Below are 23905 nucleotides of genomic sequence, written 5' to 3' on the forward strand. Positions count from 1 at the left end.
TCAGTTTTGGACACAGTAGGCTTGAAGGGCTTGCGGGATGTTCAAAAGAAACTGTCCAGGATGTAAAGTGACAAAGTGGCTTCATAAGGTGGGCCCATGGTGAAGGCACAGATGAGGGCACCCATCCAGGCCAGACAGAGCACATGCTTATTTACTGGAAAATATATTGGCTCCAAAATATGATCAGAAAAAAAAAGCAACATCAAAATTCCAGAATACAGACGAATTCAGGAGACTCTCGAACTCCTTAACTTAATCACCTCTGCAGGGGCCCTTTTGCTATCTAAGGTAGCATTCACAGGCTCTGGACCTTAGGATGTGGTCATCTTTGGAGGCCATTATTCAGCCTACGGTGAGTGCCCATCCAGCACATTCATCACCAGAGCATGGAAAGCCTGTCTGGTCCAAGCCCCAGGCTCAGAATTCTCCATGCTGACCAGGCCAGAGAAGATTTAGCTCTTCTCCACCAAAGCCAGTAGAAATAACTCCTTTAGCTATCTCTGTAAGTCCCCATCTCAGCTTTGCCTAATATCTGGGCTTCTCCCTGGAAATCAGTCCATCCTGCCCACAATTTCTCAGAATGACCACCAGAGGGAGCGCCTCACAGCTGGTGCATGATGACTTTCTCCTCCGCACTGGTCTCTCCTCTCCGCCCCCTTTCTTTCTCCTCCCTTAAAAGCCCTTGGGAAGAAGAACCGCACACTCTCCTCCTACACTCTCCCTCTGGGAGCCCGTCCATGGCATTCTCCTCTCCCTCCCCCTTTTCCTCTCCTCAGGTGTGTTACCTTTACCTTCTTTTCTTCTAAGCATCAAGGGCCCGTCTTTTGCCTCTGTAACTTGTTTCCTGAGCCCATTTCTTCTACCACCCACTTCTACCTCTGCAACTTTCCAGAACTCAAGTACCAAGGTTGCTGAACCCACCAGTCTAACACCTGGTGCCATTCCAGCTGCCGCAAACAGAGCCAAGAGATCCTATCTAATAAAAGGCTAATATGCAAATTGTCCCTTCGACTGGGAGTTTGACCAGGAGTTCAACCAGGGGATGGGGCTGGCCGGCCAACTGCCTGCGGCCCCTCTGCCTGGCCAGCCCGATCACCCCCCAATTGTGAGTGGGGCCAGCTGGAACTCACCCTTGCACAAATTTGTGCACCGGGCCTCTAGTTTTTAGATAAGAGCATATTTGGAGAGGGGGAACAATGAACATGGCAGAAGAGAGAGGAAACCATTACTGGAGCCAGATCACTGGGTAGGTGGGAAGAGGACAGGATAGTATTATACTTGACTAGAGACCCAATGCACGAAATTTGAGCACTGGATGGGGGGTCCCTCAGCCCGGCCTGCGCCCTCTCACACTCCAGGAGCCTCTTGATCAATCGTCCCCCTTCCCCCAGAGGGAGGCCCTGCCCATCTGCTGCAGCCCACTGGTCAGTGGCCTGGTCCTCCCTCTACAGGGCAACCATGGGGTGATGGCCAGCTCCCAGCATTGCACCTGCCTTGGCTGGCCTGGTGCCAGTGGGTGTCATAGCGTGGTCGTCAGGACGGGTCTGTTTGGTTCAGTCGATTTGCATATTACTCTTTTATTATTATAGATGAGCGAAGGGCAAGATTCAAGCAACCAGCAAGAGGTGATCCTGTGGATAAGGTGTTGCCTGAGGAGACAGCTGTCCTGGATAAAGGCTATACACTTCCTTCTCTTTCTCCTTTTAGCTGAGCCCTGGGCACAAGGATTCAAAGGTTTCTTCTAGGAAACAGGCTCCTGCAGGGTGGGGGCAGGGAGGCCTTCGGGCCTGGCTGGGCGGGGCAGCCTCCTCCCCCACAAAAGCTTATACAGCCTCTGCCAGTAACAAAACCCTTTGGGTGCCGGGAGCACGGTGCTACTCGGAAGCCTCCAGAGCCCACAGAGGAACCAGCATGGTGGAGTTTGCGCCCTGGTCCGTGCCGTGGGAGCGCAGGCTGCAGACCCTCTCGGTCCTGCAGTGGGTCTTCTGCTTCTTGGCCTTGGGTAAGGCAGCTGGTCTCGGGGCTGGGGAGACACGGTGGCACCTGCAATTTAGGTGCACACAGGGCGTTGATGGTGGAAAGACATCGGTCCTAACGGGGGCTTGGCTGCGCTGAGTCCCTGCCCGGAGGGTATGGTCGGTGTGGGCATCGGGTGGGGCAGAAGCCAGGATCTAACTTTCCTGGGCTGTGGATTCCACCTTAGTACCAGGACAGAGCACCTGCCTCCTGCTGCCTGTGGCTGGGGAAGAATCTAGGCAGTTCCAGGAAAGGGTCCCTCAGGCTACTCAGAGGGGATGGATTTCCTTCCTTCCTTTCAGAGAGCAGGAGGCAGAGCGAGAAGGGGGAGGGGGGAGGAGAAAGGAACAGGGGAAAAATTGAATGGGGAGAGAAAGTACAGGCTGAATGTGGACTAGGGAGAGAGTGGGTTACCAGGTAAACGTGGGTTGAACTCCAACTGGACAACGGACCAGCTGTGTGGCCTTGGCGGACCCCTGCCTGACCTCTCCAGGCCTCTACTTGACTCATCTGTGTAATGGGAATAGCAATGCTGATCTTGCCATGCTCTTGTGGGATGGAATGAAGAGACGCGTTTACTCTGCCCAGCACAGACCTGGCTGGGCCCTGGGCTGGAATCTCACAGGAGAATCCTTTACCTCCCCCACCCCCACAGCGAACACATCTGTTAAGGCTGGGAGGCCACAGCTGCCCAAACTTCAGCTCTGCCGAAGGGAACATTTTTGAGGAGGGCCCACTGAGGATTGGGAAGAGAGGTGATTGGGACTATGTGGGTTCCTCATTTCATCTGCTGGCACCAGACCAGGCAGAAGCTGCCACCCCCAGGATGGTGCTCAGCCTAGTCACAGGCACCACTGTCTGGGTGTTAAAATACAGACGCACTCTGTGTAGGTTGGTCAACAGCCATCACACACACGCACACACACGCACACACACACACACACTGCCACGATCACCAGGTGCGTTCTCAGAACCTCACAATTTTTCGAGGGATTCACCCCAGCAAAGCAGGCACTTAGGTACCCTGCCCCTGGCCTAGCCTCACCTGTGCCTTTGGGCAGGTTACTTAACTTTCCTGGGCTGTGTCTTCCACCTAAAGGTTGTTAAACATTTTAAATATCCTTGGTTATCCCCATGACACAGATGAGCAAAGAACTGAGGTGCCTTAAATGCCAAAGGTTGTAGAGTTCTTAAATGCCTTAAGTGTCAAAGGTTGTAGAGTCCTGTGCTCCTCCTACTGACATAGCAAGAGGAGGGAGGAGGCAGAGGGCGGAGAGAGGGCAGAGGGAGTGGGAGGAGGTGTGGGTTAGGAGGCTATGGGAAAAGCATGGGCAGGGAGGTCTATGCCCAGGGCAGACTGTGAGTGCTGGCTTCTGGACAAAGGGCATTCGGGGCCCAGAGGCAGGCAGGTGCAGCCTAGGGATCACAGGCGATAAGGAACCTCATACTCGGCCTGCCTTGTGTGAGCTTTGTGAGCACAAGTGTGTTTGGCTGGCTGTGCCCACCCCCAGCCCTGCCGGTAGCCTGGGAACCTGGGAATGTCAGCAGCAGCTCAGAGGTCAAAGTCACCCTGAGCCTGGAGGACTAGAGGAAGGACAGCTGAGAAAAGGGATCTGGGCCCGCAGGTGCCGGGAGTGGGAGGTTTTACCTTATCCCTTATCCTGGGGGCAAAGGAGAGTCCCAGGAAGGCTTCAGGTAGGAGAGTGACAGGGTCCAATCTGTGTGTTAAAGGGCCCTGTGGCTGCTGTGGCGTTATCTCCGTGGTATGGGGTGTGGGGAAATAGATCGAGCAGGGAGCAGTCACAATCTTGATCAAGGCTTACCCATAGGCCAAAGCCAGCCCACTGCTTGTTTCTGTTGTTTGTTTCTTTTACAATCTTTGATTCCAATTTTAATTAATTAATCAATTAAATCCCCCCATGGACCCCCTTCACCCTGCTCCCCCTCCAAGCAATTGTATTTGCACAGTCCATAAGGTTAAGAATGGTTTTTACATTTTTAAATGATTGCATTTTATTTTATTTTTCAAATCTTTATTGAAAGTATTACATATGTCTCTCTTTTTCCCCCATTGACCCCTTCTAGCTCACCCCCGCTCCCTGCCCCAAGCCTTCACTGCCCTATTGTCTGTGTCCATAGGTTAGCCATATATGCACACAAGTTCTTTGGTTGATCACGGCACCCAGATTCCCAGTCTGTTCTATGCTTCTATGTCTCTGGATCTATTTTGTTCATCAGTTTACTTTGTTCATTAGATTCCACATATGAGTGAGATCATGTGATACTTGTCTTTCTCTGACTGGCTTATTTCACTTAGCATAATGCTCTCCAGGACCCTCTATGCTGTTTCAAAGGGTAAGAGATCCTGTTGTGTTTTTTTTTTACTGCTGCGTAGTATTCCATGGTATAAATGTACCACAGCTTTTTTTATCCACTCATCTACTGATGGGCACTTGGGCTGTTTCCAGATCTTATATAGTAAACTAGAGGCCCAGTGTCCCTCAGCCCGGCCTGCACCCTCTCGCAGTCCGACACTCCTCATTGCCTGCAGCAGAGGCGGGAAAGGCTCCTGCCACAGCTGTGCTCGCCAGCCGTGAGCCCTGCTTCTGGCTGAGCGGTGCTCCCCCTGTTGGAGCACACTGACCACCAGGGGGGCAGGTCCTGCGTTGAGAGTCTGCCCCCTGGTGGTCAGTGCACGTCATAGTGACCAGTTGTTCCACTGTTTAGTTGATTTGCATATTAGGGTTTTATTATATAGGGTTGTGCTACTATGAACATCAGGGTGCATACATTCTTTCTGATTGGTGTTTTGGGTTTCTTAGGGTATATTCCTAGAAGTAGGATCACTGGATCAAGTGGTAGTTCCATATTTAATTTTTTGAGGAAACTCTATTCCATTTTCCCTAATGGCTGCACCAGTCTGTATTCCCACCAGCAGTGCACAAGGGTTTTTTAATTTGCATCTCTCTGATGATCGGTGCACTACTCTGAGCATTTTTTCATATGTGTCTTGGCCATCTGTATGTCTGCTTTGGAGAAATGTCTATTTAGGCTTTGCCTATTTTTAAATTGGATTGTTAGTCTTCCTTTTGTTAAGTTGCATGAGTTCCTTATATACTTTGGATATTAACCCTTTATCAGATGTATCATTGCCAAATATGTTCTTCCATACAGTGGGCTCCCTTTTTGTTTTGTTGATGGCTTCTTTTGCTGTGCAGAAACTTTTTATTTTGATGTAGTCCCATCTGTTTATTTTCTCCTCCATTTCCTTCGCCTATGGGAGATGTCTGAAATTTTGCTGCCTCTGGTTTCTTCTAAGATCTTTATGGTTCCCCGACTTACATTTAAGTTTTCTATCCATTTTGAGTTTGTTCTTGTGTATGGTGGTCTAGTTTCATTTTTTACATGTATCTGTCCAATTTTCCCAACACCATTTACTGAAGAGACTGTCTTGACTCCATAGTATGCTCTTGCCTCTTTTGTCAAATATTAATTGAGCATAATGGCTTACGTCGATTTCTTGGGTCTCTGTTCTGTTCCATCGATCTATATGCCTGTTCTTGTGCCAGTATCAGGCTGTTTTGATTACAGTGGCTTTGTAGTATAACTTGATACTTGGTATTGTGATTCCTCCAACTTTGTTCTTTCTCAAGATTGCTGTGGTTATTTGGGGTCTTTTTTGGTTCCATATAAATTTTTGGAGTATTTGTTCTAGGTCAGTGAAATATGCTATTAGTATTTTAATAGGGATTGCATTGAGTCTGTGGATTGCTTTGAGTAGTATGGACATTTTAATGATGTTAATTTTAACAATCCATGAACTCAGTATATTCTTCCACTTGTTTATGTCTTCCTCTATCTCTTTTATTTTTCCCCAACATCCTGTAGTTTTCTGAGTACAAGTCTTTTACCTCCTTGGTTAAGTTTATTCCTAAGTATCTTAAAATTTAAAAAAATATATATTTGTGTTGATTTCAGAGAAGAAAAGAGAGACATATAGAAACATCAATGATGATAGAGAATCATCAATCTGCTGCCTCCTGCATGCCCCCTACTGGGATTGAGCCCTCAAACCGGGCATGTACCCTGATCTGGAATTGAACAGTGACCTCCTGGTTCATAGGTCAAAGCTCAGCCACTGAGCCATGCCGACCAGGCCTAAGTATCTTAATTTTTTTGTTGCAATGGTAAATGGGATTATTTGTTTAGTTTCTCTTTCTGATAACTCATTATTGGTGTATAAAAAAGCCATCAATTTCTGGATGTTGATTTTGTATCCTACTACATTGCCAGTTCATTTATTAAATGTAGTAGTTTTTGGTGGAGTCTTTAGGGTTTTCTATGTACAATATCATGTCATCTTCAAATAATGAGAGTTTTACTTCGTTCTTTCCAATTTGGATGCTTGCTGTGGCTAGGCCTTCCAGTGCTAGAGCTAGAATAAGAGTGGTAAAAGCCACCATCCCTGTCTTGTTCCTATTCTTAGAGGAAATGGTTTTAGTTTTTGCCCATTTAGTATGATGTTCACTGTAGGTTTGTCATATGTCCTTTATTATGTTGAGATATGCTTCCTCTAGTCCAGTGGTTCTCAACCTTCCTAATGCTGCGACCCTTTAATACAATTCCTCATGTTGTGGTGACCCCCAACCATAAAATTATTTTCGTTGCTACTTCATAACTGTAATTTTGCTACTGTTATGAATTGTAATGTAAATATCTGATATGCAGGATGTATTTTCATTGTTACAAATTGAACATAATTAAAGCATAGTGATTAATCACAAAAACAATATGTAATTATATATGTATTTTCCGATGGTCTTAGGCCACCCCTGTGAAAGGGTCGTTCGATCCCCCCAAAGGGGTCGCGACCCACAGGTTGAGAACCGCTGCTCTAGTCCCACTTTGCTGAGAGTTTTTATCAAAAAATGGGTGTTAGATTTTGTTGAATGCATTTTCTGCATCTATTAATATGATCATGTGATTTTTATCGTTCAATTTGTTTATGTGATGTATCATGTTTATTGATTTGTGAATATTGTACCAGCCTTGCAGTCCTGGAATGAATCCCACTTGGTCATGGTGTATGATCTTTTTAATATATTGCTGGATCAGATTTGCTAATATTTTGTTGAGAATTTTAGCATAAATGTTCATCAGGGATACTGGCTTATAATTCTCTTTGTTTGTAGTGTCTTTATCTGGTTTTGGAATTAAGATAATGCTGGCCTCATAAAAAGACCTTGGAAATGTTCCTTCCTCTTGGATTTTTTTAAATAGTTTGATGAGGACAGGTATTAGTTCTTTTTTGAATGTTTGGTAAAACTCCCCTGTGAAGCCATTCAGACCAGGTCTTTTGTTTGCTGGGAGTCTTTTATTATTATTATTATTATTATTACTGCTTCTATTTCCTCAGTTGTTATTGGCCTGTTTAAGTTTTCTGATTCTTCCTGAAATCAACTACAGTAAAAACACTCAAAAACATTTAAACACATGGAGACTAAATCGCATGTTATTAAACAATGAATGGGTTACCAATGAGATTAAGAAAGAAATAAAAAACTTCCTGGAAACAAATGGAAATGAACACACAACAACCCAAAATCTCTGGGACACAGCAAAAGCAGTTCTGAGAGGGAAGTTCATAGCACTACAGGCCTACCTCAAAAACCAAGAAAAATTAATAATAAACTATTTAACCCTACAACTTAAAGAATTAGAAAGAGAACAATAAGAAAAGCCCAGAGTAAGTGGAAGGAAGGAAAAATAAAGATTAGAGCCCTAACCTGTTTGGCTCAGTGGATAGAGCGTCGGCCTGCGGACTGAAGGGTCCCAGGTTCAATTCTGGTCAAGGGCATGTACCTTGGTTGCGGGTACATCCCCAGTGGGGGGTGTGCAGGAGGCAGCTGATCGATGTTTCTCTCTCATCGATGTTTCTCTCTATCCCTCTCCCTTCCTCTCTGTAAAAAGTCAAAAAAGATATATTTTTTAAAAAGGTTAGAGCAGAAATAAATAATATAGAGACTAAAAAAAAAAAAAAAATACCCCCCCCCCAAAAAAATCAATGAAATCAAAAGCTGGTTCTTTAAAAAGATAAACAAGATTGATGAACCCCTAGCCAGACTCATCAAGAAACAAAAAGAGAGGGCCCGAATAAATAAAATCAGAAACAAAAGAGGTGAAGTAACAACTGAACACCACCGAAATACAAAGGTATGTGAGAAAATACTATGAACAACCATATGTCAACAAGCTGGACCATGTGAATGAAATGGACAAATTCCTAGAAAAACGCAATCTTCCAAAACTGAATCAGGAAGACTGAATAATTCATTTTAAATGGTTATGTGACTATGTAATATCCTCCAGTTTGCCTCTTGAGCTGAAAAGTCTAAAATATTTACAATCAGGCCCTTTAAGAAAAAGATTGCCAACCCTGGTCTCGGGAGGCCAGCAGCGGGAGGAAAGAAGTGGCCTCTCTCGAGAGGTATTTAGGAGATGGGGTCCAGAGGGCAGGATTTAAAGGCTGGTGGGAGAGTAAATTGTGGGGGAGTGAAGACTGCACATTAAATGAACAGCTGGTCCACTCTGGAGTTAGAGGAGGCATTGTGGGAAGTGGTGAAAAATGGCTGGAGACGCCAACCAGGACCTGGCACCGCGGACTCGGGGCCCACAGCCACATGCTCTCTCAGTGGGTTACTCTGCTGCACCTCTAGCTCCTAGGAGTGTTGGAGTTGATAATACTTGTTGAATGAATACGTGGGAGCGTGATGTAGCCAAAACAATAGAATTAAATCCCAGGCCCCATCTCACTAGCTCTCTGTGTGCCCTTAGCCAATTTGCACACCTTCTCTAGACCTTTGTAAAGCGGCATTCAAATTTTTCCCCCTCAGAGTTGTGAGGATTAAATGAAAGAAAGTGTCTCCCTTCCTAAGTGGCCTTCAGTCTGGACTTTGCCTGCTGACAGGAGTGAAAGGGTGAACCCAGGGTGAGGGGGCCGGTCCAGTAGGGGAAGGTCTGTCTGGTTTAAGTGCAAGTGTCCTGTGTCCACCCCCCCCCCAACTTTATTTTTACTGACTGCAAAACTAATACATCCTATTGTAATACCTCCAAACAAAATGGTAATCCTAAAAGTAAAAGATTTCCCAAAATCTTACCCTCCAGGTAGCCACTATTAACAATTTGTTTTTATTCTCTGGAGCTGATTTTCTTACAGTGGGAGTCACCCACACACACACTTCTTAAAAATTTTTTTCCCTTTATTGATTAAGTATTACAAATGTGTCCTGATCCCCCCAATGTCCCCTCATCCCCCCAATCCTGCCCTCACCCTTACCCCCTGTTGTCCACATCCATGGCTTATGCTTATATGCATGCATACAAATCAATGGCCCCACCATTGTCCCCGGAGTCCTGTCTCCTTCCTCCTGACCAGCAGGAATCCTTCCATTCTCTATGCACATGCAACCACATACGTGCAAATGTTCTTTCCCAAGGCCCTGCGACCTTGCTGAATCCATGTAAGTTCTGGTAGCTTCTGTAAATTCCCTAAGGTAGTCTATGTATTGAATTGTGTGCCTGTGAATAGAGGCAGTTTGCTTCTTCCTTTCCAGTCTTGATGCTGTCCATTCATTTTTGTTTGCTTGTTTTTTTAATGTATTGTTACATATGTCCCCTTACCTCCAGCCCGCCCCTGTGCCCCTCCCCCCCAAACTCCCCCCCCTCGTACCAGGCCTTCACCATCCTATTGGCTGTGTCCGTGGTTATGCATACTAGTTCTTTGGTTGATTACCTCCAACCCACCCACCCTTCCCCACCTTCCCTTCGAGATTCCGCAGTCTGTTCTGTGCTTCCATGTCTCTGGATCCATTCCATTCATCCATTTATTTTGTTCATTAGATTCCACATATGAGTGAGATCATGTGATACTTGTCTTTCTCTGACTGGCTCATTTTGCTAAGCATAATGCTCTCCAGGTCCCTCCAGGCGTTCATTCATTTTTCTTGCCTGTGGCACTGGCCAGAGCCTCTGGTACGATGTTGAAGGGAAGTGGGGACGTTTCTCCTTCTCCAGGAAAGAGCATGCAGGCAGAAAGCAACGCGAGCAAAAGCTAAGAGACTGAAAGGTCTCAGTGAGCAGTTCGGTGTTCCTGGGTGTGAACACGGGCGGGCGGTGAGGCTGGAGCAGGAGGGGCGTTGGGCCAGCCACACAGAGCCGAGCTGCTTGGGCTGTGCCTTGAAGTTATGGAGAAACCATGGGAGGTTTCACTGGGGGGAGGGGGGGCTTGCCGGGTGTGTCTTTGGGAAGATGGGGCAGCGGGGGCACAGACAGAGGGCTGGGCACACAGAGTGTCTCCTTGTTCTCTGAGGTCCCGAAATATGGGAACTAAAAGCAGTTAACACAGTCAATTGCCCGCCAGGCATTTAGGAGAACCCGGTGAACGCAGGCTGCAGCTGGCCCTGGAACAGCATGGGGTTAGGGCGCCAACCCCCATGCTGTCGAAAAGCCATGTATAACTTTCGACTCCCCCCAAAACTTAACTACCTATCGCTTATTGTTGACCAGAGCCTTACAGATAACTTAAACAGCCAATACACATTTCGTATCTTCTATGTGTCATATACCGTATTCTTACAATAAAATAAGCTAGAGAAAAGGAAATGTAATTAAGAAAATCGTAAGGAAGAGAAAACACATTAATAGTACTGTACTGTATTTATGGGGAAAATCTGTATATAAATGGACCCATGAAGTTCAAGGGTCAACTATACTTTACTGGAGGGAGGGAGGTGGAGGGGGAGACCAAAGTGAATAAGCAGCCTGATGTGTGTGGGGGGGAGGGGAGGGGCTGAGTTTTGGAGTTAGGCCCACGCAGGTTAAAATCCACGCTCCAGCGTGACGTTGGGCTGGCTGCATCTCTCCTCTTTGAAGGCCTGGGAAGCTGATCTCTTCTTCCTGGGGCCGTGGGCTGGATGGGCCAGTGCTGCTGGTACTGGGCATTTCCTTCCTCTCAGACCTCTCACCTGCTTCTCTCCCCAGCTCAGACCTGCATTATAGTCTTCATAGGCCTCCTGTTCACCAGATTCTGGTTCGTAAGTGTCCTGTATGCAACTTGGTGGTACCTGGACCGAGACACGCCATGGAAGGGCGGCAGGCGCGCCCAGGTCCTAAGACGCAGCGTCGTATGGAAGTACATGAAGGACTATTTCCCCATCTCGGTGAGTATGAGGGCTGGCTTGGGTGTGGCCAGGGCTAACGTGTCCCACTTCTCCATGAGGAAAGCGGGGCCCTGTGTCAAGTGAGAAGAGCCAGGGCTACCACCACTGCGGACCATGGGGAAGAGTCCGGCCATGGTTTCCCATCCATGGGCATGTGCAGCCAGTCTGAGGGCTGAGGAATGCACAGGGTTTGAAAGAGCGCTGTGGGGCATGTCGTGTGGCCCACATGTGTGTCTTGTAGGTGTAAACCCCTCTGCAGCCCGGGCTTGGGTGGAGGGAGACAATAAACTCAAGGTCCTAAGAGACCATCTACTCCACATTTCATCAGAGGACACACTGACACCCAGAGGGACAAAGGTATGACCAAGGCCACTCAACAAGTTTTTGTTTTGTTTTTACTGGTTTTAAGGTTTGTGCATTAACTGTGGGTAAAGGAGAAGGGGAGCGAACTGGTCCTCGGGTTCTCTCCTGCTCCTAACCCTGGTACGGTATGCTGTGCCAGTGTGTCCTTGGGTTGGGCCTTGCCCCGTTCTGAACCTCAGTTTCCCCCTGTACCCAGTAAGCAGACTGATCTCTCCTACTCTGAGTGCCTTGAATCTCTGACTCTCTGACTCAAGGCACCTCACGACCCTTCTGAACAATTGACCCTGGACCCAAAGATTAGTCCTGAGTGAAGCACATCCCTGCATTCACAGACCCTTCAGCTCTTTACGGAGCCCCCGACAGACACAACCCTGGACGTAAGCAGCTGGGCAGGGCTGTTGCGTTGGCCAGATGAGATAGGATCGGGAAGGCAAGGGAACAGGAGAGGTGCCAGGCAGGGACAGTTGGAAACAGTAAAGAAAAACAAAAGGTATAGAATGTGGCCTCTGGAACTAGACGGACGAGGTTCTAATACCAGTCCCGCCACCCACCAGCTGTGTGACCTTGGGTGAGTCACAGTCTCTCTGAGCCTCAGTTCCCGCACGGGTGATGTGGAGATGATGCCACATACGTCACTGGGCTGCATCCTGGGGTTCAATGAGACAGGGGGGTAAAGTGCCTTGTAGGTTCTCAGTAAACTGGTGGCAGGATAATTTTACCGAGTCCGTGGGGAGCCTGGGAGGCGTAGGCGTGGCTGCAAGTCTGATAGCTCAGAGCCACGCTGCTTTGACCTTTACAACTGCTTGGCTTCTCCTCCTCCATCCAGATCCCCACCTCTTCCTGTCCCTCCAAGCAGCCTGTTCTGCAGCTGATAAAGGGGAAAGGAGGGGAGGAAACGGGCTCCCTGAGGTTAAACAGTCAGCGGCAGTCAGCACTCCTGCATCGCTTCCAAGCGTCCTGAGGCCCAACAAGGACTAGCAAAGGCTGGACAACAACTGGGGTACAGGAGCCCCTAGTATTCCAGTAAGAAGTTACCTTGGGCAAAGGACAAGGGTGGGCAGGACAGGGCAGCAGGGCAGGGTCTGGGCAGAAGGCAGGAGGTTGGCCAGCAGAGACTTCCATGCTCATGTTGAAAAGCAGAGTGAGGGGGCAGTGCTGAGCTAACCTGAGGGGGCCAGGTGGGGGTGATCTTCCTCACCCCTTACATCCGCTTCCTCTGCAGTGTGCCCTTCCAGGATATTGTCACCAAAGGCAAGCAGGGGCCCTGGCCGGTTTGGCTCAGTGGATAGAGCGTCGGCCGGTGGACTGAAGGGTCCCAGGTTCGATTCCGGTCAAGGGCATGTACCTTGCTTGCGGGCACATCCCCAGTGGGGGGCATGTGAGAGGCAGCTGATTGATTTTTCTCTCTCATCAATGTTTCTAACTCTCTATCCCTCTCCCTTCTTCTCTGTAAAATCAATAAAATATATATTTTTTTAAAAAAAAGGCAAGCAGGGCTTGCTGGGTCCTAAAAGGAGCCATGGGCACATCGTGGGCAGGCTCCCTTATCCTCACTCAGGATTTCTGAGCTTGAGATCTGAATTCCCTTCCCTCCCTCCCCTCCTCCCAGGCCAGGGTTTGCTCTCCTGTTCCAGGAAGATCAGAGTTTCCATGGGAAAGTGTGGACAGCAGCTTCCAAGCCAAAGAAACCTTAAGCAGGTTCTGGCCTCTGGTGGAGCTTTGTGGACTCTCACTCTGTGGTCTCCCCTCCCACTGTGAGCTGAATCTGTAGCTGGACAAGCAATGGGTCTGTGCTGCCTGTCACTACTTGAGCCAATTGACAGGGTTGAATCATATATGAGCGTTTACTCCAGTATTGCCAGCAGCATGGGAGAGCAGCAGGTCATCCACAAAAATCTGCTCTGCCCCTCACCATAAACCAGCTGCTTATATTGGGTAGAAGGACAGAGATTACATGGGGAAGTAGCAAAAAGGGCAAATGGGCTGTTTACAGGCATACAAAGGGCTGGGGATCTTCGAGCTGCGATTCTGGTTTCTGCAACAGGTTGTTAATCTCCTGATAATAGGCAGCTCCCAAATGGGAGGAAGGGCTTCATTTCCAGGTGAGCTCCCAGTTCCCGAGTACAACTGTCAGCCAGGGTAGACTGTGCCTTCCTTAATCAGAATAAAACAATCATGGTTAACAGAGCATGATTAATATTCCTGACAATTATGGCTGGTTCCCCAACGTTCTGTTCCTGTTACTATCAAACCCTGAGTTCACCAGGGAAAGAAACAGGTCAGCACAGGCACAGGCCGCAGTATGGCTTCTGAGCAATGCGCCTGATGGTCAGTGTGAATGAAGCAGAAGGTCACCTGGCGATGAGGTTAGAGACTTTTTCAGGGACAAGGGAACAGAGGCCACGGAAGACCATCTTACAGAACTGGGACTCCTCAACTGAAAATTCTCCAGGGGGCTGTCATCCAAGGGCCCACCAAGGATAGCATCTGGCTCTTTGCACCTGGAGCTGCTGCCAGTTGCAGGTCTGGCAGGAAATGATGCTGAGGTGGCTCTGAGCCTACCCTACCCCGGCCAGGTAGCTCTGAAGGAGGGTTTCTCAATCTGGGCACTACTGACAATGGTGGGACAGTGGGCTTGCTTTGCAGAAATTCTGCCTGCATACTGTTTCCGGATTGATGTCCCTGCAGGCCTGTTGCATCACCGCCTGCAGAGGGCTGGCAGTACCACCAGGTGGCCAGCAGAGGGCGAGATGACACGCACTTTTACTTTGCCCCTCTAGGCTGGGAACCTGTAGGGGTGGGGCTGTGGCCTCCAGATTCTGCTCCCTGTAGGCTTCCTAGAAGCCCTCCAACTCTCTCTGCAAGGATCTTGGGGTGAGCAGGAGGTAGGGAGTCCCAGCTCTGCTGGAGCTTCCCCTCCCCTCCAACCCACATTCATAAGCCTCTGCAGTCACATCAAATACATGCGGATTTCTGAGCTCCTACCAGTTCTTACTGATTTTTTGAATTAGCATCTAGTGGCGGAATTTCAGGCAAAATTAGGAAACTGTCTGGGCCCTGGACTTTTCTAAACTCACCCTATGGGCTTCCTAAGAAGCTGACGATGGAGAGTCAGGCCATGTTTGCTGTGGGAGGAGCTGTCCACCTCCTGACTAGGACCAGTGCCTGGGAGCTGGGTTTCCCTGTGCGGATTTCCTCATCCCAGAGCACACACTGTCCACAAGGCCAGGGCCTGAGGAGGGTCAGGTCTGGAGGAGTCTACACACAGACCTCTGTGGCCAGGGCTGTGACCTGATGTCAGGAACAGCTGCAGTGCGGGAGAACACCCCTCCCACCCACACCCGGGATGATCCCTCAGCTCCTGCACAGCCCTGCAGGCATCACTAGGGACTTCCTGCCCCAACTCCCAGCTCAGCCACCTCCCAGCACACTGAGGTCTCTTAACCTAAGTTAGAGAGACGCCGGTGCCTGGCCACCCACCCAGGATAGAATTCCAGCTCACTCAGGCCTGGAACGGACGGGCACTCATTTCCTTCTGCGATGGCTCCTTTCATGGTGGGAGGGCTCTGTCCGTGAGGTCTTCCTTCACAAGGAGATGGGGCCTGTCTCCTGGGACCCGCCCAGGAGTCCTACCTCTGCTGTGGCACAGGGACCGGGCGCAGAGAACAGCTGTCCCCTCAGCCCTATGGCTGCCCTGCAGGGATCGGGGGGCCTCCATTCCTGTTGACTCCACTGCCTTTGCTGCCACTCCCTCCTCCAGCCTCGTAGCTCTCAAGGCGGCTTTCTCAGCACCATTGACATTTTGGGTTGAATGAGTCTCTGTTGTGTGTGTGTATATGGGGCAGCGAGGGATTTCTGATGTCTGACTTCATCCTGGGTCCCTACCCACTAGATGCCAGTAACACACCACTCCACCAGTTGTGACAACAAAAAATGTCTGCAAACATTTCCAAATGTCCCCTCTGGGGGGAGAGGGGCTGGGCAACTGACCCTGGTTGAGAACTGCTGCTCTAGAGCCTGGGTGGGGTCTGTCTCCCAGACTCCTCCAGACATGACCCTTCTCTCCTCCCAACGATCTAAGTCCTGGCCACAGTTATCTTTTTATCTGGACTCTTAAAATGTTAAAAAACAAAAACAAAAACAAAACAGCCTGGCCGGCATGGCTCAGTGATTGAGCATCGACCTATGAACCAGGAGATCATGGTTTGATTCCTGGTCAGGACACATGCCTGGGTTGCGGGTTTGACCCCTAGAGGCAGCCGATCGATCAATGATTCTCTCCCATCACTGATGTTTCTATCTCTCTTTCCCTTTCCTTTCCTCTCTGAATTCAATAAAAATATTTTAATTAAAGAGAAAGAGATGGGTCTGGGCAGACATGGCAGAGCCACAGCCCCTCACTGTCCCTCCCAGCCTAGGTCCAGTCATCCTCTCCTGGGAGCCTGTGCAGGGTCTTCTAGGCAAAGGTCTTGGGATTCAAAGTACGAACACCCCTGGGAGAACTGAAAACATGTTTGCGCTGAGACTTGTACACAAGTGTTCATGGCCATATTATCGGAAATGGCCAGAGACCATTAAGTGGACAAAGAAAATGTAGTCTATCCATACAATGGAATAGCATTCAGTCATAAAAAGGAACGAAGTACTGATGCAGGCCTCAACATCGATGAACCTGGAAAACATTCTGTGAAGTATAAGAAGACAGACACAAAAGGCCGCATATTGTTTGATTCCATTTATATGAAATTTCCAGGAGAGGCAACTCCATAGAGACAGACAACGGTGGCTGCCAGGGAATGGGGGAACGAGAAGTGACAGCTCTGGGTTTCTTCCTGGGGTGTTGAAAATGCTCTAGAATTAGAAATGGTGATGGTTGCCCACCTTTTAAACATATTAAAATCACTGAGTTACACACTTTCAAAAGGTAAATTTGATGGTATCTGAACTATATAAATAAAGAAAAGCAACCCCCAGAGCCTAGCAACCTGGCCGTGCCCTTCCCCAGCTGCCACTGCCTGGTGCCAAGCCCAGCCAGGGAGGACATGGGCCCATGAAGGGGCTTTCCCCAGCCAGCCTTGTTTGCTTTGTCACACTCCCTGCCCCGAAGAGAACTGAGGGAGCAAGCAGAGAACACAACCCTTCACAAACCTTCCCTCTCTGTGTTTGGCACACCTGAACCAAGTAGCAACCTTGCCAGAAAGGCATCATCACTGTCCTGGGGACAGAGGGGAAACTGAGGCAGGGCTGGGCAAAGGTCATGTGATGGGCCAGGGGCAGGACCTGGGTCTCTTGACCGCTGGCTCAGTGGAACCCAGATGACACGTCAGAACAGGATCAGGGCAGGGATTGGCTGCATCAGCCTCATCCGTTCATGGTCTCATTCTTTCCTTCCTTCGTTTCAATCACCCGGGGAGCATCTCCTCTGATTCAGGCCTGCATCCGGGATACAGCGATGCCTCACTGGGCGGTCGCTCATCTCCAGGCCCTCGCTGTGGGGGCGGGATACCCTGGGCACAGGGGGCAGATGGAAGAGGTCAGCCCAGAAAGTCAGCAGACCAGCCTCAGTGGGATAGCGACGCCCCCTCCGTGCACACACCCGGACACGCACGTGTAGACGCACGAGCAGATACTGGCACAGTTGCCTAGACAAGGCCCTCACACTCACCAGGACAGCTCTCTCTGCACAAAGACTTACCATTAAGGGGATAATCATCCAGCCGTCTGTTGATTTGTTTTGCTCGTGTCCTTCCTTATTCATTTAAAGTAGGTAATACATGCTGGTTCAAAATTCCAAAGGGGCTCATCCCGTCTCCCTAGTTCCTTCCCCAGAGGCAACTGTGACAGCCAGTGTTTGGTGCCTCCACATACAAGCACACGCTGGGGGCAGTCTGCACGCATCGTCTTGCCCCTGGCCGTTGCGTCTGACAGCCAGGTGTGGCCAGCTTCCCCTCTCAGGACAGGAGGAGCTGCGCCACACTTCTCTATGGCTGCACAGTGGTCCATTGTGTGAACGTCTCAGGATTTGTCTAAAGGGGCCCTGTTGATGGACATTTGGGTGGGCGGGTGCCAAGTTTTTGCTGTTACCAAAAAACGACGATGCTCCAGCTAGTGATCTTGTTCAGATGTCCTGTTGCACTAGCATGAGAAACCCTGTAGCTAAATTCCTCAGCAGTGGAGCTGCTGGGTGGAAAGGCCGGGTACATTTTTTTGGTTGTGATAGATATTGCCAAATCACCTTCATGGAGGTTGTACAAATGACCTTCCCTCCAGCTGAGCAAGAAGGTGTATAAGAAAGGAGTTGAGTGCAGGAAGCGAGGGATGTCTTTAAAGAAACACCGCCAACCGGGCTCCCGAGGAGCACCTTTCCCAGGGGGGTGGGAGAAATCTCTGGTTCTCTGTCTATTTCGACATCCAATCGATTCCCACTGCCTGAGTGGAGGAGCTTTGTCCTTGTCTGGGAGGCAATGGTCCCTGCAGCCTTTTTGCAAAGGGCCAGTGGTTACCCGGAGGGCACACTGGGGTGCGGGGGAGAGGCAGGGGGTGGGTGCAGACCAAGTCCAGGTCAGGGACAGGAGAAGCTGGAGGAAGCAGAGAGGCCCAGCTCCCCATTGCTGTCCCCAGATCCCTGCAGGCTGCTCCGAGGGTGGACAGCATGGCCTCTGGGCCCTCCAATGCAGCAATAAGAACCCTCAGGGATGACCTGCTGAGAGGTTCAGCTTGGTGACAGGATGAACTTTCACCCTAGCAAAGCTGAGCCACAGTGGAAAGGGCTCTCCTCACCCCAGTCCGGGAATGCAAACTGCAGGGCCCTGGCAGCCCTATCGGGGAACCTCTTGGGGGGACTGGGGGGTGTGGAGGGGTACACGTGGGCTTCAGGGCCGTCTAACTCTGATGGCTGTGGCTCCCAGAAAGCGGGACACTGGGGCGGGCTCTGCAGCTACACGCAGTCACTGCCCACAGCAAAAAGCCTGGCAGACGCAGCCACATGGCAGCCTGTTCAGTAACCGGCAGGAGCAGCATTTGTTACCTCAGATCCAGCCCCCTCCACTCACCCCACTTCACCTGGAAACTGCTAATGACAAACGGCTCTCCTCCCCCACTCAATCTACAATGCCCGGGGTCCCTGCTGCACCCTGCAGGCTGCAGGCCCCAGCAGACCCAGGCACGTTCCTGTGCCAGCAGAGCCGCCCGTATCCGGGGACAGAGCGGACCAAGGGCACTGAAGGTCTGGCGTGAGGGGAGCAGAGAGCCACGGGTGAGACGCGAGGGATAAAGAGGACTGGAGCTGGCCTCCTGGTCTGCAACCGAACAGGACTCCTCTCCCAATACGCTGTGCAAAGGCTCATTCCCTGGTCTTCAGTGCCAATTTTCTTAAATGGAGTTTTGTGAAATGGGGTATTCCGGCATGGCGCCCCCGTGTGGCCATCTGATGTCTCCTAATTCTATCCGGTCAGGGAGCAGTCTTGGTCAGGGCAGGGCACCCTCAGACCTGAACTTCTCAGCAGTCCTGGGCGGGAGGGGAGACAGGGCCAAACGTCCCCCCTTTACAGATGGAAAGCCTGGGAGGGAAGCAGTTTGCCCAGAGCCCGCTGCGAGTCTGAGCACAGCCGGCACCTGGAGACACCCCAGGTGCACTCACATCGCATCTCAATCTTCCCGAGAGCCAGAGGCTCAGCTGGGGAGAGACTTGGCCAAGGTCACCCTGGAGAGCGTCAGGGTCAAAGTGGGGACGCAGGCCCAGCTCTGGCTCACTGGGTTGTGTCCCTGCAGCTGGTCAAGACTGCTGAGCTGGACCCCTCCCGGAACTACCTGGCGGCCATCCACCCCCACGGGGTCCTGGCCGCCGGGATCTTTGTCAACATGTGCACCGAGAGCACTGGCTTCTCCCAGCTCTTCCCCGGCATCCGCCCTCACCTGATGATGCTGAACCTGTGGTTCCGGGCCCCCTTCTTCCGGGATTACCTCATGTGTGGGGGTGAGTCTTCCCCACCTGGGCAGCCAGGGAAAGGAGGCTGCCGGCCTGGGAGGAGGGAAATCTGAGGGGGGTGGGGTGGGGGCTACCAGTAGTTCTGGACTTCTTCCGGGAGCATGAGCCGTAAGAAGGAGGCTAGACTCAAGGGAGCACTTCTCCCAGCACCGTGAGGGCCGTGAGCGTGGCGAGGGGCTTAGGCATGAGGGGGGAGACTCAGTCCCAGTCCTCAGGAACGCCCAGCTGGAGTCGGGGTTGGGGGGGGGGGTGGACCAGGCCTCGGTGGGCACTTTTGGTGACCTCTTTGTTGGGCCACATCCACCCCCACGGTCCCTGCCCCCTGACCCCATCACTGACCACCTTCCTCTCTCCCCAGGGCTGGTGACATCAGACAAGGAGTGCGCTGCTCACATTCTGAACAGGAAGGGCGGGGGCAACCTGCTGGGCATCATTATCGGGGGTGCCCAGGAGGCCCTGAACGCCAGGCCCGGGGCCTACAAGCTGCTGCTGCGGAACCGCAAGGGCTTTGTCAGGCTGGCCCTGATGCACGGGTACCTGGGAAGAGGGCTCTCGGTTCCGCTGGAGATCGGCAGGGGTTTATCTGGGTGGGAAGACAGCAGAGACTAACGGAGTTCCTCTTGGGGCAGGGAGATTTCCCAGTCCATTCGCACACGCACATGCTATTGTGGTGAGACCAGTCCTGCCTCGTGGCCAAACACCCACAAAGGGTTCCGGAATGGAGACTGTGGGACCAAAGGGCTGGGTGGGAAGGGACATATGGCCCAAAGCCAGCACTAGATCCGAGGCCTCTGGGATGTGGGAGACTGGAGTTCGGGGCGTATCGCAGGGCTGTGCTCTTCCTCGGAGCACTCTGGCTGGAGCAGGCGAGGTTTTCCCGCAAAGCTGGCAGAGGATTTCTATCTGGGAGGACCTTGAGGCATTCTGGCCTATCCGCCATGGGGCCCCGGGGAGGTGGCGGCTCTGAGAAGGGGCCGGGACCTGCCCAAGGTCAGAAAGCGAGGCTCTGGCAGGTCCGGGAGACAACCTAGGCCTCCTACTTCCGGCCCAGGGCTCTGTCCTCTGCTCCAATGCCTGGTCCCTGCGGGAAGCTAGGTGACCAGCCGGGGCCTTCCTCGGGGCCTCCGACATGCCTTCTCTCCTCTGTCTCTCTCTAGGGTGCCTCTGGTGCCCGTCTTCTCCTTTGGGGAGAACGAACTCTTTGACCAAGTTGAGAACTTGCCTGGCTCCTGGTTGCGCTGGATCCAGAACCGGCTGCAGAAGATTATGGGTATTTCCCTCCCGATCTTCCACGGACGTGGCATCTTCCAGTACAGCTTCGGCCTTTTACCCTACCGCCGGCCCATCACCACCGTGGGTGAGCCAAGGCCCAGGCTGGGAGGGGGTCGCTCCCAGGGAAAGGGGCCTGGGCTGTGAGCTGCAAGGCAGACTCAGGGACGGGCCAGACACATCTTTGCCCTCACGGAGCTCACATTCTAGACTGTGAAACAGACACACACGCAGGCGACCCCAACAGGAGGCTCTGGGATGAGAACTGTAACAGAGGCACAAAGAGCAATGGTTGCTACTGATTTCTGAGCACCTACTGTGTGCCAGGCACTGCACGGCTCCCTTACATGCAGTGGCTGTTTCTCCAGACAACCTTCAAGGTAGAGACTATTATCCCCATTTCATTGATGGGAAACAGGCTCAGAGAAGGAACTTCCAAAAAAGTCACACTGCCTTCGAGTAACAAAGTTGAGGTTTGAATCAGGATCTGTTTGACTTTTCTTTTTTTAATATATTTTTATTGATTTCAGAGGGGAAAGGAGAGGGAGAGAGAGACACAGAAACACCAATGATGAGAGAGAACCATTGATCAGCTGCCTCCTGCATGCCTCCCACTGGGGATCGAGCCCACACCTGGGCATGTGCCCTTGACCGGAATCGAACCCGAGACCCTTCAGTCTGCAGGCCAAACCAGCTAGGGTGGATCAGAGAAAGAGGGTTTAATTCTGACCCAGAGGATTAATAGGCTTATTAGAAATGGTGGGTACAAGGGAAGGGCATCCCACGTCTGTTAGAACTGTGTGTAAAGCAGCAATTGGCAGGCCTGGGTCAGAGCCAGGGGATTTTCTTGTAAATAAGGGCATGAGCTTTAGAGCATGGACGTAACACCAGGGTTTCCTATTTGGACACCTCATTGCCTTCTTCTTGGATTCCAACCAGGTTCCCCTGACGAGGCCTGCAGAGAGGGGTCCATTTATCTCCACCCACCCATTCATTTGTTAGTTGAGCACACACTCGGCGCACTCCTTACCCCAGGACTTGCCCTGTGCTGTGTGGCAATATTTTCATGAGCGTTAATACTGCCGCTGCCTCCAAAGCTATTGCTGAGAGGAGAAGCAGGGGATCTGCCTTCTCAGCCGGGCAGAACCAGGGGGAGAGGCTCCTTGGGGCCTTCCTGACTCCTCCCTCGAATGCAGGGGGCACTGCAGCCAGCGTGGAGGGAGAGCGGCAGGAAGAGCTGCCCAGGCTGCAGGCCTCCTCATCCTAGAAGTCACAGGCACTTCTAAGCAGGGCGTCTTGGACTCCCAGAACCGTATGGCCTGGAGGTTAAGAGCACATCCCAGGCACTGAGTCTCCCTGGCTTTGCTGACCTGTTGTTGTTGTTAATCCTCCCCCGAGGATATTTTTTTCCCATTGATTTTTAGAGAGTGGAAAGGAGGGAGAGAGAGAGAGAGAAACATCAATGTGAGAGAGAAACATTAATTGGTTGCCTCCGGCAGACACCCCATCAAGGCTGGGGATCGAACCTGTGATCCTTCAGTGTGCAGGCCGACACTCTAACCACTGGACAAAACCAGCCAGGGCTTGGCCATGCCACCTTCAGCAAGTTACTTAACCCCCCTAAACCTCATTGCCTCATCTACCAATGGGAATCAGAGCAGGTTCTATCCCCAGATGATGGTTACAAGCATTAAAGGGGACAGCGCACGTAAAGCACCCAGCACATTTTGGGCATTTTGCAATGCCAGCTGGTGGTGTTGTCATTGTATCTGAATGAATCTTGGAGTTGCTCTAACGTCTTAGGATTCGTCGCTTGAAATAGGGTTGAAAGGGACGGCAGTAGGAGCACTTCCCTGCCCCAGGGCCCCCGCTCTGGCCCACCGCCCGCCTCTGTGTCTTGCAGTGGGGAAGCCCATCGAGGTGCAGCAGAGACCACAGCCCTCGCAGGAGGAGGTGGACCAACTGCACCAGCGCTACATCGACGAGCTGTGCCGCCTCTTCGAAGCCCACAAGCTCAAGTACAACGTCCCCGAGGACCAGCACTTGGAGTTCTGCTGAGCGCCTCCCCAGAGGAAGGGGCTGCCCCAAAGGGCAGGGCTGGCATGAGGGAGCCCATGGGAGGCGCTGTCATCTGAGAGGGCTTCCTGGAAGCTTCTGTTGAACATTATCTCCAGAGTCTTCCAAGCCTCCTGCAAATCCAACCCCAAGTCACAGCTGACAATGTGGGAGGGGCGACCAGGCACACCCTGGGGCACCCGTGCAGGTCCCCATCTCCTCGGCCTGCTCGCCCGGGAAATGGGAGAGAGGCCTGGCAGAGAATGGTTTCCGTCCTCAGTTGTAATGTCACTCATCGGACAAAGAAAAGAGAGCAGCACCCGATGACCAGGTTTTTCTTCCTCTGCCTGAATGACAGTGAAAACGAAGCCACCAGCTCCAGCCCCTTCTACTAGCTCCCTCACCCCGCACCCTGGACGCCCCAGCTCCTCCCTCCCCAGCTGGGTAAGGAGAACCACATTGCGTAACTGGCAGGCCTTTCCCCCTCCCTCTGAGCCCCAGTTTCCCTGACTGAACAAGATGGCCTACGGTCTCAGCTCTGACATCACGTAGGCTGAGAGCTCCATGAGGTGCCTCCTACTTGTCCTTTGTAACTTCAGCCCCTTCCTTAGCACGAAAAGGGGGGCTCCGCGAACTTCCCATTCAATAAACGAAAGGACTCTGCGTTAGCTTCTCTCCCTCTACACTCCCCAATGCAGAGGGATTTGATCCCCAGCCTGGCCCTGTCTCATCTTCCCAGAAGGTGACTCTCTGGACTCAGATTGGACCAGAGAATGTCACGTGGACTCTTCCTTTCGATCTGTCAGCCCCAAGCGGACCACCTCTGGCTCTGTTCTGTTGGGAAAGAGGGGAATGGGTATGTTCAGACACAGGGCAGGCCAGAGGATGAAGACCAGACGTGAAGAGTGGATGTTAGTGTGTGTCTGCAGGGCGGTGGGGGTTGAGATGGGGACTGATGCCAGGCGGGAAGAATCTGGATTCCGGGTTTGGGACAGGC

The 23905-nt window shown here is 51.3% G+C and overlaps 1 protein-coding gene across 1 annotated transcript; it reads left to right on the top strand.

Moving 5' to 3' along the window:
* Nucleotides 1–1911: 1911 nt before the first annotated feature.
* On the top strand, nucleotides 1912–23571 carry MOGAT2 (monoacylglycerol O-acyltransferase 2; the record flags this gene model as incomplete). The annotated part of the gene is made up of 6 exons (XM_081098741.1): nucleotides 1912–2002; nucleotides 11056–11234; nucleotides 19368–19572; nucleotides 19943–20117; nucleotides 20742–20941; nucleotides 22757–23571. 6 exons carry the CDS (start codon nucleotides 1912–1914, stop codon nucleotides 22909–22911), a joined length of 1005 nt encoding a protein of 334 aa, XP_080954867.1. The 3' UTR covers nucleotides 22912–23571.
* Between the last annotated feature and the right edge of the window lie 334 nt (nucleotides 23572–23905).

The sequence above is a fragment of the Myotis nattereri genome (assembly GCF_964212035.1).
Source record: "Myotis nattereri genome assembly, chromosome: 9".
Taxonomy (NCBI): Eukaryota; Metazoa; Chordata; class Mammalia; order Chiroptera; family Vespertilionidae; genus Myotis; species Myotis nattereri.